This window comes from Rhinoraja longicauda, chromosome 11 (assembly GCF_053455715.1).
Source record: "Rhinoraja longicauda isolate Sanriku21f chromosome 11, sRhiLon1.1, whole genome shotgun sequence".
In the NCBI taxonomy this organism is placed as follows: Eukaryota; Metazoa; Chordata; class Chondrichthyes; order Rajiformes; family Arhynchobatidae; genus Rhinoraja; species Rhinoraja longicauda.
The window spans coordinates 11,083,399-11,098,510 of NC_135963.1; the positions used below are offsets into that span (position 1 = coordinate 11,083,399).

At 46.9% G+C, this 15,112-nt stretch overlaps 1 protein-coding gene across 1 annotated transcript in view; it reads right to left on the minus strand.

Moving 5' to 3' along the window:
* The window catches only part of abca4b (ATP-binding cassette, sub-family A (ABC1), member 4b), a 163,714-nt gene that overhangs the window by 23,116 nt on the left and 125,486 nt on the right, over positions 1 to 15,112 (minus strand). Inside the window, exons 31-38 of the mRNA XM_078408264.1 lie at positions 12,269 to 12,367; positions 11,898 to 12,087; positions 9,926 to 10,020; positions 8,915 to 8,947; positions 4,737 to 4,842; positions 3,290 to 3,364; positions 1,846 to 2,015; positions 22 to 199 (exon numbers count right to left, since the gene is read on the minus strand). Of these exons, the coding sequence (XP_078264390.1) occupies positions 22 to 199; positions 1,846 to 2,015; positions 3,290 to 3,364; positions 4,737 to 4,842; positions 8,915 to 8,947; positions 9,926 to 10,020; positions 11,898 to 12,087; positions 12,269 to 12,367 (946 nt within the window). The remainder of the gene's footprint in view (positions 1 to 21; positions 200 to 1,845; positions 2,016 to 3,289; positions 3,365 to 4,736; positions 4,843 to 8,914; positions 8,948 to 9,925; positions 10,021 to 11,897; positions 12,088 to 12,268; positions 12,368 to 15,112) is intronic.

The following is a 15,112-nucleotide window of genomic DNA, read 5'->3' on the forward strand; positions in this document are numbered from 1 at the left end:
GACCAGCAGATTGTGACGTACCATATCCCAAAGAAAGTTGGAGACCCAGTAGGTGGTTGAGCTCATTCCACTGACAAACTGCAGGTGCTTTGCTTTGGAAACCCTCTCCTGTATCAGGTAGAGCACAAAGCTGGCCGGGACAAAAGACATGGCGAACACCACGCTGATGGCGATCACTGCATCCACAGAGGTAGTGAGGCTGAAATCACACAACCAGGGAGGTGTTAAAATATAGTATAAGAAAATAACTGCAGATGCTGGTACAAATCGAAGGTATTTATTCACAAAATGCTGGAGTAACTCAGTAGGTCAGGCAGCATCTCGGGAGAGAAGGAATGGGTGACGTTTCGGGTCGAGACCCTTCTTCAGACTGGTGTCAGGGGGGCGGGACAAAGGATGGATATAGGTGGAGACAGGAAGATAGAGGGAGATCTGGGAAGGAGGAGGGGACGGGAGGGACAGAGGAACTATCTAAAGTTGGAGAAGTCGATGTTCATACCACTGGGCTGCAAACTGCCCAGGCGAAATATGAGGTGCTGTTCCTCCAATTTCCGGTGGGCCTCACTATGGCACTGGAGGAGGCCCATGACAGAAAGGTCAGACTGGGAATGGGGGGGGAGTTGAAGTGCTCGGCCACCGGGAGATCAGTTTGGTTAATGCGGACCGAGCGCAGGTGTTCAGCGAAGCGATCGCCTGTTAATCACCGCGAGGGAACATCAGTAAACCTGGACGCACACAAAAAGCTGGAGAAACTCAGTGGGTCAGGCAGCATCTCCGGAGATAAGGAATAGGTGACGTTTCATGTTGAGGCCCTTCTTCAGACTGAGATTGAGGGGAAAGGGGAATGAGAGATATAGACGTTATTTAGGACAAATGAATGGAAGATATGCAAAAGCAACGATAATCTAGGACGTGTGGAGCCCACAATGGTCCATTGTTGGCTATGGGATCGGTGAACGTGGTACAGTTATCACAGGAAGGGAGAATCGCGTTGTTGAGTGTTTTATACCTGATGCTGTCAGACGTTACTCTACCAAATATCGATGGTTGAAAGCATGAACTCTTGACTAGGAGTTACTCATTTAAAACAGAGATGAAGCAAATTTTTCCTCTCTGCGAGTCACGTGTACTTGGAGAACCTTGTGGTTTAAGCATCTCTTGATTAGTGTGGGTGTCAGGGGTTATGGGGAGAAGGCAGGAGAATGGGGTTAAGAGGGAAAGGTAGATCAGCCATGATTGAATGGCGGAGTAGACTTTAGTTTTTTAGTTTAGAGATACAGGGTGGAAACAGGCCCTTCGGCCCACCGGGTCCGTGCTGACCAGCGAGCCCCGCTATCATGGGTCAACACTATCCTACACCCACTAGGGACAATTTATATTTATACCAAGTTAATTAACCTACAAACCTGAACGTCTTTGGAGTGTGGGAGGAAGCCAAAGATCTCGGAGAAAACCCACGCAGGTCACGGGGAAAACGTACAAACTCCGTACAGACAGCACCCGTAGTCGGGATCGAACCCTGATCTCCGGCGCTGCAAGCGCTGTAAGGCAGCAACTCTGCCGCTGCGCCACCGAGCTGAATGGCCTATTTCTGCTCCTATCACTGCTCCATACGTTTATGAACTAATGAAGCAGAGTCTTTGAATGTTTTGTAAAGCGGAGATAGATATATTCTTGATAAAGGAGGGAGTGGAGGTACACGGGGTTGGGATGGATGGGGAATTGAGGCTACAGTCAGATCAACGATGAAGTTACCGACTCAGTGGGCTCAAGGGTCACAGCGGCCTTCTCGAGTAACTCAAATGGCATGTCCGATCCACGTGGCCTCAGCTCTCACCAACTTACACTGTGACTTCGGAAAGTTGCTCCTTTGTGAGGTTGAGGGGATGATTTATGAGGGTGATACCATAGTCCTCGGCCTCCTGCTGCTTGGGAAGGTTGGCCCGGAGGATTGCATTGTTGGCAAGGTTGGTGAAGGCAACCATGGCGTGCCAGCCTTTGTTATTGAACCACACCTGCAACAGACAGAAACATCTATGAATGTTAGTCATAGTGATACAGCGTGGAAACAGGCCCTTTGGCCCAACTTGCCCATGCCGACCAACATGTCCCATCTACACCAGTCCCACCTGCCTACGTTTAGCCTCCAACCCTGTCCTATCCGTGTACCTGTCTAATTGTTTCTCAAACATCACGATAGTCCCTTCCTCAACTACCTCCTCCAGCCGCTCGTTCCATACATAGACAATAGACAATAATAGGTGCAGGAGGAGGCCATTCGGCCCTTCGAGCCAGCACCGCCATTCAATGTGATCATGGCTGATCATTCTCAATCAGTACCCTGTTCCTGCCTTCTCCCCATACCCCCTGACTCCACTATCCTTAAGAGCTCTATCCAGCTCTCTCTTGAATGCATTCAGAGAATTGCCTCCACTGCCTTCTGAGGCAGAGAATTCCACAGATTCACAACTCTCTGACATCCACGACCTTTGTGTGAAAAAGTTGCCCCCGCATGTCCCTATAAAATCTTTCCCCCTTCACCTTGAACCTATGCCCTCTGGTTCTTGATTCCTCTACTCTGGGCAAGAGATTTTGTGCATCCAACCGATCTATACCTCTCATGATTTTATACACCTCTGTAAGATCACCCCCTCATACTCCTGCGCTCCAGGGAGTAAAGTCCCAGCCTACTCAACCTCTCCCTTTAGCTCAGTTGGACCACGTGAAACTGAAAGCCCGCAGCAGTTTGGTAGTTTCAACTCACAAATTAAAATTTCAAATTTACAGGGCACATTGATGCAGCAACAGAGTTCGATCTTGACTACAGATGCTGCCGGTACGGAATTTGTACGTTCTCCCTGTGACCGCGTGCGTTTTCACCCGTGCCCCGGTTTCCTCCCACATTCCAAAGGCGTGTTGGTTTGTAGGTTAATTGGCCTCAGTAAATTGTCCCTAGTGTGTCGGATAGAACTGATGTACGAGTGATCACTGGTCGGCGTGGACTCAGTGGGCTGAAGAGCTTGTTTCCACGCTGTATCTCTAAACTAACTAAACGAAACCAAAAGGGGGCAGACGATTTGCTGTTGAGTACAGTTTTACATCAGATTTACATGCCACCAAATTGATGTTATTCTGATCCGTTACCAATATGGTGAACAATATGAGTCACACTACAGATTGGTGTACACACATTATACAGAACACTCAAAGCAAACCTTTGTCAGGGTGTCTGCACTATGAGCACAGCAAAGTGAGTTTTGGGCTCTTTATTTCAACATTCATGACTAACCTTAATATTTTCTTCAGTCTCCAAATATTTAATGAAATCATTCAGATTGCTGACGACCATCTGCGCATTATTGCCCTGGTTTAAAGAACAAATGAATGAAACAATGCAACTATAAACACGAGGAACTGCAGATGCTGGTTTACAAAAATTCCAAGTGCTGGAGTAACACAGCAGGTCAGGCAGCGTCTTTGGGGGACATGAAGGGGGCGACGTTTCAGTTGAAGAGGGTCCCGACCTGAAATGTCACCGATCCATGACCTCTAGAGATGCTGCCTGACCCGCTGAGTTACTGCAGCACTTTGTATTTTTGGAAACAATAAATTAATAATTCAATATGGAGGTTGCAAAAAGAAATGAACGGAAGGAGCAGTATTTTTTTGTGTCACTAGAGGGAGAAATGAACACATGGAGTGAATGTGTTGAGAGGAACTGCAGATGCTGGTTTATACCGAAGATAGACACAAATTGTTGGAGTAACCAGCAGCATCTCTGGAGAGAAAGGATGGGTGACGTTTTGGGTCGGAAACCCTTGTAAGTTAATTGGCTTCGGTAAAGATTGTAAATCTTCCCTACTGTGCAGGATAGTGGTAGTATCACAAAAAGCTGGAGTAACTCAGCGGGTCAGGCAGCATCTCAGGAGAGAAGGAATGGGTGACGTTTCGGGCTGAGACCCTTCTTCAGACTAGTATACGGGGATCTCTGGTCGGCACTGCATCTCTAAACTAAACTACACAGTGAAATGATAAGAACCTTTTGGGTTCCTTGTAATTAATTTTCCTTGTGTTCTTTCAACAGGAGCATTCCTCTTATTGAAGTTAGTGGAGTGTGAGGAATTAGCTACAGGGAATTGTTGAGTTGAGACAACATTTAAAGGGAAAACTGAAGAAATAAAGTTGAGGCCCAGGGAAATAGCAGTTGATTAATTTCTGATTGCTCTTGTAATGGAACTGACTAAAATAAATGGCCTGAAGGAAGTTGTTCCGTTACAACTTCCTCTGTTGGGTAAACCACATCATGTGAGGTGGAACACAATAAAACAATTTCATTAGGCTGAAAGAAAAACTACTCTGCAGCAGTAGAATGTGTGTGCAGTTTACCGGGGGTTGCCAACTGTCCCGTATTAGCCGGGACATCCCGTATATTGGGCTAAATTGGTTTGTCCCGTATGGGATCGACCTTGTCCTGTATTAGGCCCGGGGGGCACTGTAAGCCCAGACACTGTAAGCCCGTCCCGGGGACCACTGCAGTCCTGGACAGTGTAGGCCCGAAGGCCCGGGCGCCGCCTCACGATGGTTGCGTAGCAACCCGCCTCCTGGCACGGGCTGCCGCCATTGGTGGAACGGGAGCACGTGGCCGCTGGCTGGATGAGGTCACGTGGGGTGCGGAGCGGTGACGTCACCTTTTGTCCCTTATTTGGGAGTGAGAAAGTTGGCAACCATAAGCTTACCCCAGTGAGATTCAGCATTCGGCCCAGTTGAGAGAAGACTGTGGTTATCTGTTTATGGCTGACGGGTAGACCAGCAAGTCTTCCTCCGACAGAAATCCCACCGTATCTGCAACGATGGAACAGCAAAACATCAGTCTGGTATTTTAGTTTAGTTTAGTTTAGTTGAGTTTATTGTCAGGTGTACCGAGGTACAGTGAAAAGCTTTTGCTCCGTGCTGCTCAGTCCAGTCAGCAGAAAGACAATACATGATAAATCATTTAATCATGAAACATTATTTTGGAACGTACAAATAGTCACACAAAGAGTGCCGAGAATATTTACGAGGACGTTGCAGGTCTTGAGGGCATGAGATATATAGGGAGAGGCGAGGCAGGCGAGGACTTTGAACCTTTGGAGCACAGGAAGCAGAGGGATGATCTTGCAGAGGTGCACAAAATCATGAGGTGAATACATGAGGAGTAGACGCACAGGGTCTTTTACCCGGATTAGGCGAATCAAGAACCTGAGGACACAGGTTTAAGGTGAGAGGGGCAAGGTTTAATAGGAAGCTGAGGGGAAACCTTTTCACTCAGAGGATGGTGGGGATATGGAACGAGCTGCCAGAGGAGGTTGATTATAGAGATGCACTGCGGAAAAAGGCCCTTTCGGCCCACCGGGTCCGCGCCGACCAGCGATCCCCGCACATTAACACACTATCCTATACCCACTAGGGGAATTTTTTACATTTACCAAGCCAATTAACCTACAAACCTGTACGTCTTTGGAGTGTGGGAGGAAACCGAAGATCTTGGAGAAAACCCACGCGGTCAGGGGGAGAACGTACAAACTCCGTACAGACAGCACCGGTAGTCGGGATCGAACCCGGGTCTCCGGCGCTGCATTCGCTGTAAGGCAGCAACTTTACCGCTGCGCCACCGTGCCGCCCGTGAGGCAGGTACTATAACATCATTTAAAAGACACCTTGAGAGGACATGGATAGGAAAGGTTCAGAGGGTTATGGGCCAAACATGGGCAAATGGGGCTAGCATAGATGTTGAATGTTGGTTGGCATGGACTAGCTGGGCTGAAGGGCCTGTTTCCGTGCTGTACGCCTCCATGACTGAGCTGTTGAAGGCCACTCGGTTGAGCTGCAGGACTTCCCCACAGAAGCTGTTCAAACCTCTGCAGTTTCAAAAGGTCAGTGTGGGAATGTTACACAGAGATTGCACAATGTTCAGTTCCACTTGCAACCCTGAGAAAACTAGCCAAACATGCCAGCACACAGTTGTACCGGGCCCTGGTGAGATCGCACCTGGAGTACTGTGTGCAGTTTTGGTCTCCAAATTTGAGGAAGGATATTCTTGCTATGGAGGGCGTGCAGCGTAGGTTCACTAGGTTAATTCCCGGAATGGCGGGACTGTCGTATGTTGAAAGACTGGAGCGACTAGGCTTGTATACACTATCAGGTGATAGTGGGGTGGAGGTGAGGGTAGGGTTGAGTGAGGGTGGGGTGGGGGCTGAGGGTGGGGGTGATAGTGGGGTGGGGGATGGGGAATGGTACCCTCTCTCCCTGCCTTTCAGAAATAGATTGGCTGTTCCCGAGAAGTGAGATGGCGGGACTGTCGTATGTCGTATGTTGAAAGGCTGGAGCGATTGGGCTTGTATACACTGGAATTTAGAAGGATGAGGGGGGATCTTATTGAAACATATAAGATAATTAGGGGATTGGACACATTAGAGGCAGGAAACATGTTCCCAATGTTGGGGGAGTCCAGAACAAGGGGCCACAGTTTAAGAATAAGGGGTAGGCCATTTAGAACGGAGATGAGGAAGAACTTTTTCAGTCAGAGAGTGGTGAAGGTGTGGAATTCTCTGCCTCAGAAGGCAGTGGAGGCCAGTTTGTTGGATGCTTTCAAGTGTGAACATAAGCCCAGTCGATCCATTCTTTCTTTATATTTCAGTCCCGCCATCCTGGGAATTAACCTGGTGAACCTACGCCGCAGTCCCTCAATAGCAAGAATTAAGAAGTGTGACCGTGACTGTGTTGGATTATAGTCAATAGACAATAGACAATAGACAATAGACAATAGACAATAGGTGCAGGAGGGGGCCATTCGGCCCTTCGAGCCAGCACCACCATTCAATGTGATCATGGCTGATCATTCCCAATCAGTACCCCGTTCCTGCCTTCTCCCCATACCCCCTGACTCCTCTATCCTTAAGAGCTCTATCTAGCTCTTAAAAGGTCCTTTTAAGAGTCAGGCCCTTAAACAACAACCCCACTTAAATAACCAGAGGATCCACTGGCTCCTCTTGACATTAACTACATCACCACTGTCAAATCCTCTCACGTCAAAATCGCGAGGTTCCCACAAACGGTGTGAAGACCAGCATGTCAAATACTGCTAATTCTGCAGACAGACACAAAAAGCTGGAGTAATTCAGTGGGTCAGGCAGCATCTCTGGAGAAAAAGAATGGGTGACGTTTTGGGTTGAAACCCTTCTTCAGATTGAAGATGGGTCTCCACCTGAAATTCCATTTCTCCGGAGATGCTGCCTGACCCGCTGAGTTACTCCAGTTTTTTGTGTCTATCTTCGGTGTATACCAGCATTTGCAGTTCCTTCCAACACTGGTAATTCTACAATGAGTGTCTAACCTTCTAACTTCCCACAAACCTCTCCAGCACCTTCAAGCCACTCCAGGCTTGTGCTGAAATGTTTTCTACCTGCCAGTGTATGTGCAGTTGCAATATCAGTCACGCAGCAAGACACTATTAAGCACAGAATCTGCTTGATTGATACAACTTCTAAACCCTTAACATTCACTGCCCCAACTACTGAAGCAGTGTGTTCTGGTGTGTAATGTCTATATGATGCATTGCATCAATTCACAGGACTACTTCACAACATCTCAGGAACCTCCATTTTCTATGTATCTAGGCATTGGGAACATTGTAACTCCAAGTTATCTTCCAAGTCATGTGGGAACAAGACTCAGAAATAAGATGTCTTCCTTTCAATTCCACAGGGAGGGTAAAATCTGGAACCACCTGCCTAATTGCGAGATTACCTTCACCAGAGGAAATGCAGGAGGCAACTCATCAGCTCATTGTCAAGGGCATTTTAGTTTAGTTTAGTTTAGAGATACAGCATGGAAACAGACCCTTCGGCCCAGAGTCCACGCCGACCATCGGTCCCCGCACACTAACACTATCCTACACACTGGGGACAATTTTCAATTTTACAAAGCCAATTAGCCTACTAACCTGCACGTCTTTGGAGTGTGGGAGGAAACCGAAGCACCCGGACAAAACCCACTCAGGTCACGGGGAGAACGTGCAAACTCCATACAGACAGCACCTGTAGTCAGGATCAAACCCAGGTCTCTGATGCTGTAAGGCAGCAACTCTACCGCTGCGCCACCGTGCTGCCCGCAATTAGATGTGGGCAATCAATGGTGGCAACATCTAATTAATCATGTTATTCACGAGAGCACAAGATAATGGCGGTGCTGGCTCGAAGGGCCGAATGGCCTACTCCTGCACCTATTGTCTATTGTCTATTGTCTATTGTCTATAATAGAAGCAGGCAGTGGGCAATCTGGACCTTTATGTTCATCATGCCATTCAAGTATGATCATGGCGGATCTACCCAAGGTCTCAACTCCTCTGCACCAGATACCCATTGGCGTCAAATGCCCCAACCTTTCAAAACTGTATTTACCTCTACTTTAGATACTTCTAATGAGCCAGAGAATCCCTGAGGTATTTATTCACAAAATGCTGGAGTAACTCAGCAGGTCAGGCAGCATCTCAGGAGAGAAGGAATGGGTGACGTTTCGGGTCGAGACCCTTCAAACGTCACCCATTCCTTCTCTCCTGAGATGCTGCCTGACCTGCTGAGTTACTCCAGCATTTTGTGAATAAATACCTTCGATTTGTACCAGCATCTGCAGTTATTTTCTTATACAGAGTATCCCTGAGATTCATTCCTTGTTATGCCAACCTGAAAGCCCTTTGTGACAAGGACTACCTTGACCCTTTACTGAACAGCAACGAGCTGGTTCTGTTTCATGGCTTGCACGTTCTAATTTTACCGAACTTTGGAGGCCGCACGTCCACTTTGCGGTCGTTCTCTTTGCATTTCCTTACAGACACAACAAACACCTGAGACTAACGTTGGTTGAAGTGAATCGGTACCTGCGCTCGTTCACCCAGTACTTGCTCTGCATGCTGAAACGACACAAAGGGGAGAAAGGTCAGATCTCAGGATATACTGGGAAATCTTTTGAGAAGATGCCTTCAGGTTGGATGACCAGACATTTTAATTTTGGTTAATAATAAGTTATTATTCATAAACAAGGACAGGACCCACACAGTAAATAGTAGGCCCCCGGGGAGTGTTGTAGAGCAGAGGGATCTAGGAGTGCAGGTGCATGGCTCCTTGAAGGTCGAGTCGCAGGTAGATAAGGTGGTCAAAAAGGCTTTAGGCACATTGGCCTTCATCAAGTCAGAGTATTGAGTTTAGAAGTTGGGAGGTCATGTTGCAGTTGTATAAGACGTTGGTGAGACCGCATTTAGAATATCGTGTTCAGTTCTGGGCACCATGTTATAGCAAAGATATTGTCAAGCTTGAAAGGGTTCAGAAGAGATTTATGAGGATGTTGCCAGGTCTAGAGGGTGTGAGCTACAGGGAGAGGTTGAGTAGGCTGGGTCTCTATTCCCTGGAGCGCAGGAGGATGAGGGGTGATGTTATAGAAGTGTACAAAATCATGAGAGGAATAGATCGGGTAGATGCACAGAGTCTCTTGCCCAGAGTAGGGGAGTTGAGGACCAGAGGACATAGGTTCAAGGTGAAGGGGAAAAGATTTAATAGGAATCCGAGGGGTAACTTTTTCACACAAAGGGTGGTGGGTGCATGGAACAAGCTGCCAGAGGAGGTAGTTGAGGCTGGGACTATCCCATCATTTCAGAAACAGTTAGACAGGTACATGGATAGGACAGGTTTGGAGGGATATGGACCAAGCACAGGCAGGTGGGACTAGGGTAGCTGGGACATTGTTGGCCAGTGTGGGCGAGTTGGGCCGAAGGGCCTGTTTCCACACTGTACCACTCTATGACTCAATGACTCTATGACTTTATGACTCCATGTTCATCTGCAAATGAGTACTGAACAGGAAGATGACTTTGGGCAGGTAGAATGGGCCTCACCTGCCTCTTATCAGTTTAGGGTACGTTTTAACCAGGAAATCTGATACGTTTCTTTGAGTGAGATTCTGCAGGATCTCCGTTGAGTTCTGGACTCTCTGGAATGGAGAAAGAAAACTTGTGTCAATGACTCTAAATGTTAGCGTTAAAATAGACCACCACACAAAACAAAAATAGCAGCAAAGCTAATCTTTTTCCTTTTTTTAAAAACTAACAGTTAATCTCAAAGCATGTATAAAAAAAATAACTGCAGATGCTGGTACAAATCGAAGGTATTTATTCACAAAATGCTGGAGTAACTCAGCAGGTCAGACAGCATCTCGGGAGAGAAGGAATGGGCGACGTTTCAGGTCGAGACCCTTCTTCAGTCTGAAGAAGGGTCTCGACCCGAAACGTCGCCCATTCCTTCTCTCCCGAGATGATGCCTGACCTGCTGAGTTACTCTAGCATTTTGTGAATTAATCTCAAAGCGTGTTATCGTAAGATATTGTTCTAATAGATGAAATTCTCTTTCTCAATTATAACTGTTCCTAACGACAACAAATTCGCATTCACTGGCAGGCACAGACACAAGTCTGGATAAAGTGGATGTGGAGAGGATGTTTCCACGAGTGAGAGAGTCTAGTGAGAGCCACAGCCTCAGAATTAAAGGACGTACATTTAGAAAGGAGATGAGGAGGAATTTCTTTAGTCAGAGGGTGGTGAATCTGTGGGATTCATTGCTACAGACGGCTGTGGAGGCCGTCAAGGGATGTTTCTAACGTGGCGATTGATTGGTTCTTGATTAGTAAGGGTGTCAGGGGTTATGGGGAGAAGGCAGGAGAATGGGGTTTAGATGGAAAGATAGACCAGCCATGATTGGATGGCAGAGTAGACTAGCAATCTTGCAGTGGAGGTTAATATTGGCTGGCTCCCCACAGTGCAGAGCAACTCAAGGGAGGCATCATTACGTCAACAAACGTTTGCTCCGTCGTGTTTGGGACAACACTGCCTCTCACCTCAAACAAGCTTCTGGTAGGAATATATATAGTCTACAGGTACCCGTGCATACATACACACAGACGCGCACACACACACATTTACACACGTATGCACACATGCACAAACCCATCACATATACACACACAAGGATTCAACACACACATGTACACATATATGTGGATATACACACAGAAATATATACACACTTGTGGATGCACGTACACATATGCACGCTTACAAACCTATACGCGTGAATGCACGCACAAACACACAAGCATATACACGTGTATGGATGCACACACACATACACAAACATATACACAGGTGTGGATGCATGCACACATGCACAAATCTGAAGACATATACACATGTGCATTCAGCACATACATACATATACATGCATATACACACACAAACATACACACAAACATATAAACGTGGATAGATACTCACATGCACACACACATGTTGATGCACACATGCACAAACACACATGGATACATGCACACACATACACAAACATACACATGTAGATGCATGTATGCACACACACAAACACATGCATACACATATGGATGCATGCAAAAATACAAAGACAAACATTGACAGATAATTACCCGCACACAATCACAAAGATAGATACAAGAAGCTGGAGTGGCTCAGCAGGACAGGCAGCATCTCTGGAGAGAAGGAATGGGTGAAATTTCAGGTCGAGACCATTCTTCAGACTTCAGAAGAAGGGTCTTGACCCGAAACGTCACCCATTCCTTCTCTCCAGCGATACTGCCTGTCCCGCTGAGTTACTCCAGCAGTTTGTGTGTGAAATCCTCAGCGTAAACCAGCATCTGCAGTTCCTTCCTACACCCTTCACAGATAACTACCTGCACACAACCACATACGGGCCCATGCAAACTTACACACACAGATACACACAAAGGCACACTCAGGCCTGTTTCGTGCATTTGGCAGCACCAGTAAAGCAGGTGGTCACTACCTGTGGCGGAGGCAGGCCGCCAGCCGCTGGCGGGCAGTCGGGGAGCATAACCAAGCGGCTTTGCGTGCTGCACAGGCACGGTGGCGACGGGTTGTTGCTGGAGTAGATGGGGGAGTTCAGCACGTTGGCTATCGTGAGGTCATGTTTTGGGACTTCCCAGTTAGTGGAGTGGTTACCGCAGGGGTATCCTCTGTTTGAAGAAAAGACAATGTTGGAAGATGCATGTTCAAGCAGGATTTTTCATTAATATACGCAAATTCATGACGCTGAATGCAGAACTGATTTTGAAGCTCGAAATCAGAAAGGCAACGCTAAGCTCAGCTACAATGCACAAGTGGCAATGTGAATACAAGGAATATGATCAGTCTTACTCAATGGGGTCTCCCTTCATACACCGAGTCCCAAATCCAGGCTTGTTCACCAGTGCCTCCGTCAGCTTGCACATCTTCTCATCAGATGGCTGCTCATTGCTGTTGAGATGTGGGAAAAGAACATTTACCGAGTGTATATAGACAATAGACAATAGACAATAGACAATAGGTGCAGGAGGAGGCCATTCGGCCCTTCGAGCCAGCACCGCCATTCAATGTGATCATGGCTGATCATTCTCAATCAGTACCCTGTTCCTGCCTTCTCCCCATACCCCCCTGACTCCGCTATCCTTAAGAGCTCTATCCAGCTCTATCCATATTATAACATTCAGATTTTCTGGAGGCACCTCTCTGTAACTTAATCCTAAAATAATACGGGCACACATACATCCACATGCCTGCGGATGCACACACGCACACACGCACACATGCACACACCCAAACGCATATACACATGTGGATTCGGCACTCGCATGTGAATGCACGCACACAAACATATACATGTGGATGGATGCACACACACACACACACGTGTGGATGCACGCATACAGACACATACAAATACACACATGAATGCATGCACACATATGCGCAAACACGCACACACGTAGATGCATGTACACATGCACACAAACACAAAAACACATTTACCTAGTATGTATTATAACAATTAGATTTTCTGGAGGCACCTCTCTGTAACATAATCCTACAACAATACATTTAATATGAAACATACATTGTGAGGCAGGGGTATCCAGGTGTGATTTCTGTACCTGGTTTGTGCTTAATATTCACTGGTATGCCTGGTTTGCGTTTTATACTGCTGAAGATTTATAAATAATTATTCTAACACTCTTGCTTACCGATGAATAAATCCTTTGGAAGGGTGTAAATGTCCAACACCAGAGGGCAATGCTGTACAGTGAGAGGGTTTAATGAAGATGTTTCGGACACGTTTATTTACACAGAGGGTGGTGGGAGACTGGATCGCATTGGTCGGGGTGGTGGAGAAGGCAGATACAATAATGATGTTTGAGAAGCTGTCAGATAGGCACACGGATCAGTTTAGTTCATTCTCACATGTACTGAGGTACAGTGAAAAGCTTTTGTTGCGTGCTAACCAGTCAGCGGAAAGACAACAGGTGATTATAATCGAGCCATCCTCAGTGTGCAGATACATGATAAAGCCAATAACATTTAGTGCAAGATAAAGTCCAGTGGTCTGATTAAAGATAGTCCGTGGGTCTCCAATGAGGAAGATGGTAGCTCAGAGACCACTCTCTAGTTGTTGATAGGATGGTTCAGTTACCTGATAACTGTCCTTGAATCTGGAGGAGTGATTTTTTCACACTTGTGTTCCTTTTGCCCGATGGGAGAGGGGAGAAGAGGGAGTGACCTGGGTGAGACTGGTCCTCGATTATGCTGGTGGCCTTGCCGAGGCAGCGTGGGGTGTAAATAGAGTCGATGGAAGGGAGGTTGGTTTGCGTGATGGTCTGGGCTGCGTCCACAATTCCCCGCAATTTCTAGGGGTCTTGGATGGAGCTGCTCCCAAACCAAGCTGTGATGCATCCCGATATGAATATTCAGGGAATGGAGGGATGTGGATCAATTGCAGGCAGATGTGATCAGTTCAGCTAGTCATCATGTTAGGCACAAACATTGTGGGCCAAAGGGCCCGTTCCTGTGCTGTACCGTTCTATGATGCCAAAAGCCCCATTGACCCAGTACAAGTGTACGGTGGAGAGATTCATCGTGGCCTGCTTTGGAAACTCAAACGCTCAGGAGCAGAGGTGACTGCAGAAGGTGGTGCCCATTGCCCGGTCCATCATGGGCAAGGACCTCCCCACCAGCGAAGGGATCTACCGGAAGTGCGACCTCAAGATGGCCTGCTAACATCATCAAAGACACACACCACCCTGGCCATGCTCGCTTCTCTCTGCTATCATCTAGAGGAAGGTACAGGGGCCTGAAAACCATGACCCCAAGTTTCAAGAACAATTTCCTCCCATCAACTACAGGTTCCTGAACCACCGTGCACAACTCTGTATACACTGGAATTTAGAAGGATGAGAAGAGATCTTATCGAAACGTATAAGATTATTAAGGGGTTGGACACGTTAGAGGCAGGAAACATGTTCCCAATGTTGGGGGAGTCCAGAACAAGGGGCCACAGTTTAAGAATAAGGGGTAGGCCATTTAGAACTGAGATGAGGAAAAACTTTTTCAGTCAGAGAGTTGTGAATCTGTGGAATTCTCTGCCTCAGAAGGCAGTGGAGGCCAATTCTCTGAATGCATTCAAGAGAGAGCTGGATAGAGCTCTTAAGGATAGCGGAGTCAGGGGGTATGGGGAGAAGGCAGGAACGGGGTACTGATTGAGAATGATCAGCCATGGTCACAGGTGCTGGCTCGAAGGGCCGAATGGCCTCCTCCTGCACCTATTGTCTATTGTCTATTAACTCTGTTGAGGCAGGGTTGTGGTTAGGGCTGTGAGTCAAGAACTTGACTCAATGGGAGAGTGACTTAAACTGCCAGCATCGAACATCTACGGACTTTGAACCATTATGGTTGCTCTACTTTGAATTTATTTTTGCACTGACATGATCTGAGAGACGTTTACTTAGAATAGCATAATTTATTGCATATTTATTTTCTTTTGTTGTTGTGTCTAATACGCCCATAAGGCTGCAACAAGTACGACTATCATTGTTCTAGTTCATATCCGGTGCGCGTGACAAGTCAACACACTTGACTCAATGGGGATATGATTTAAACATTATATGCCGCTGCCATTTACACCTGAACGACCCACAATAAATAAATTGTAGTCACTGCTGCAATAAAACA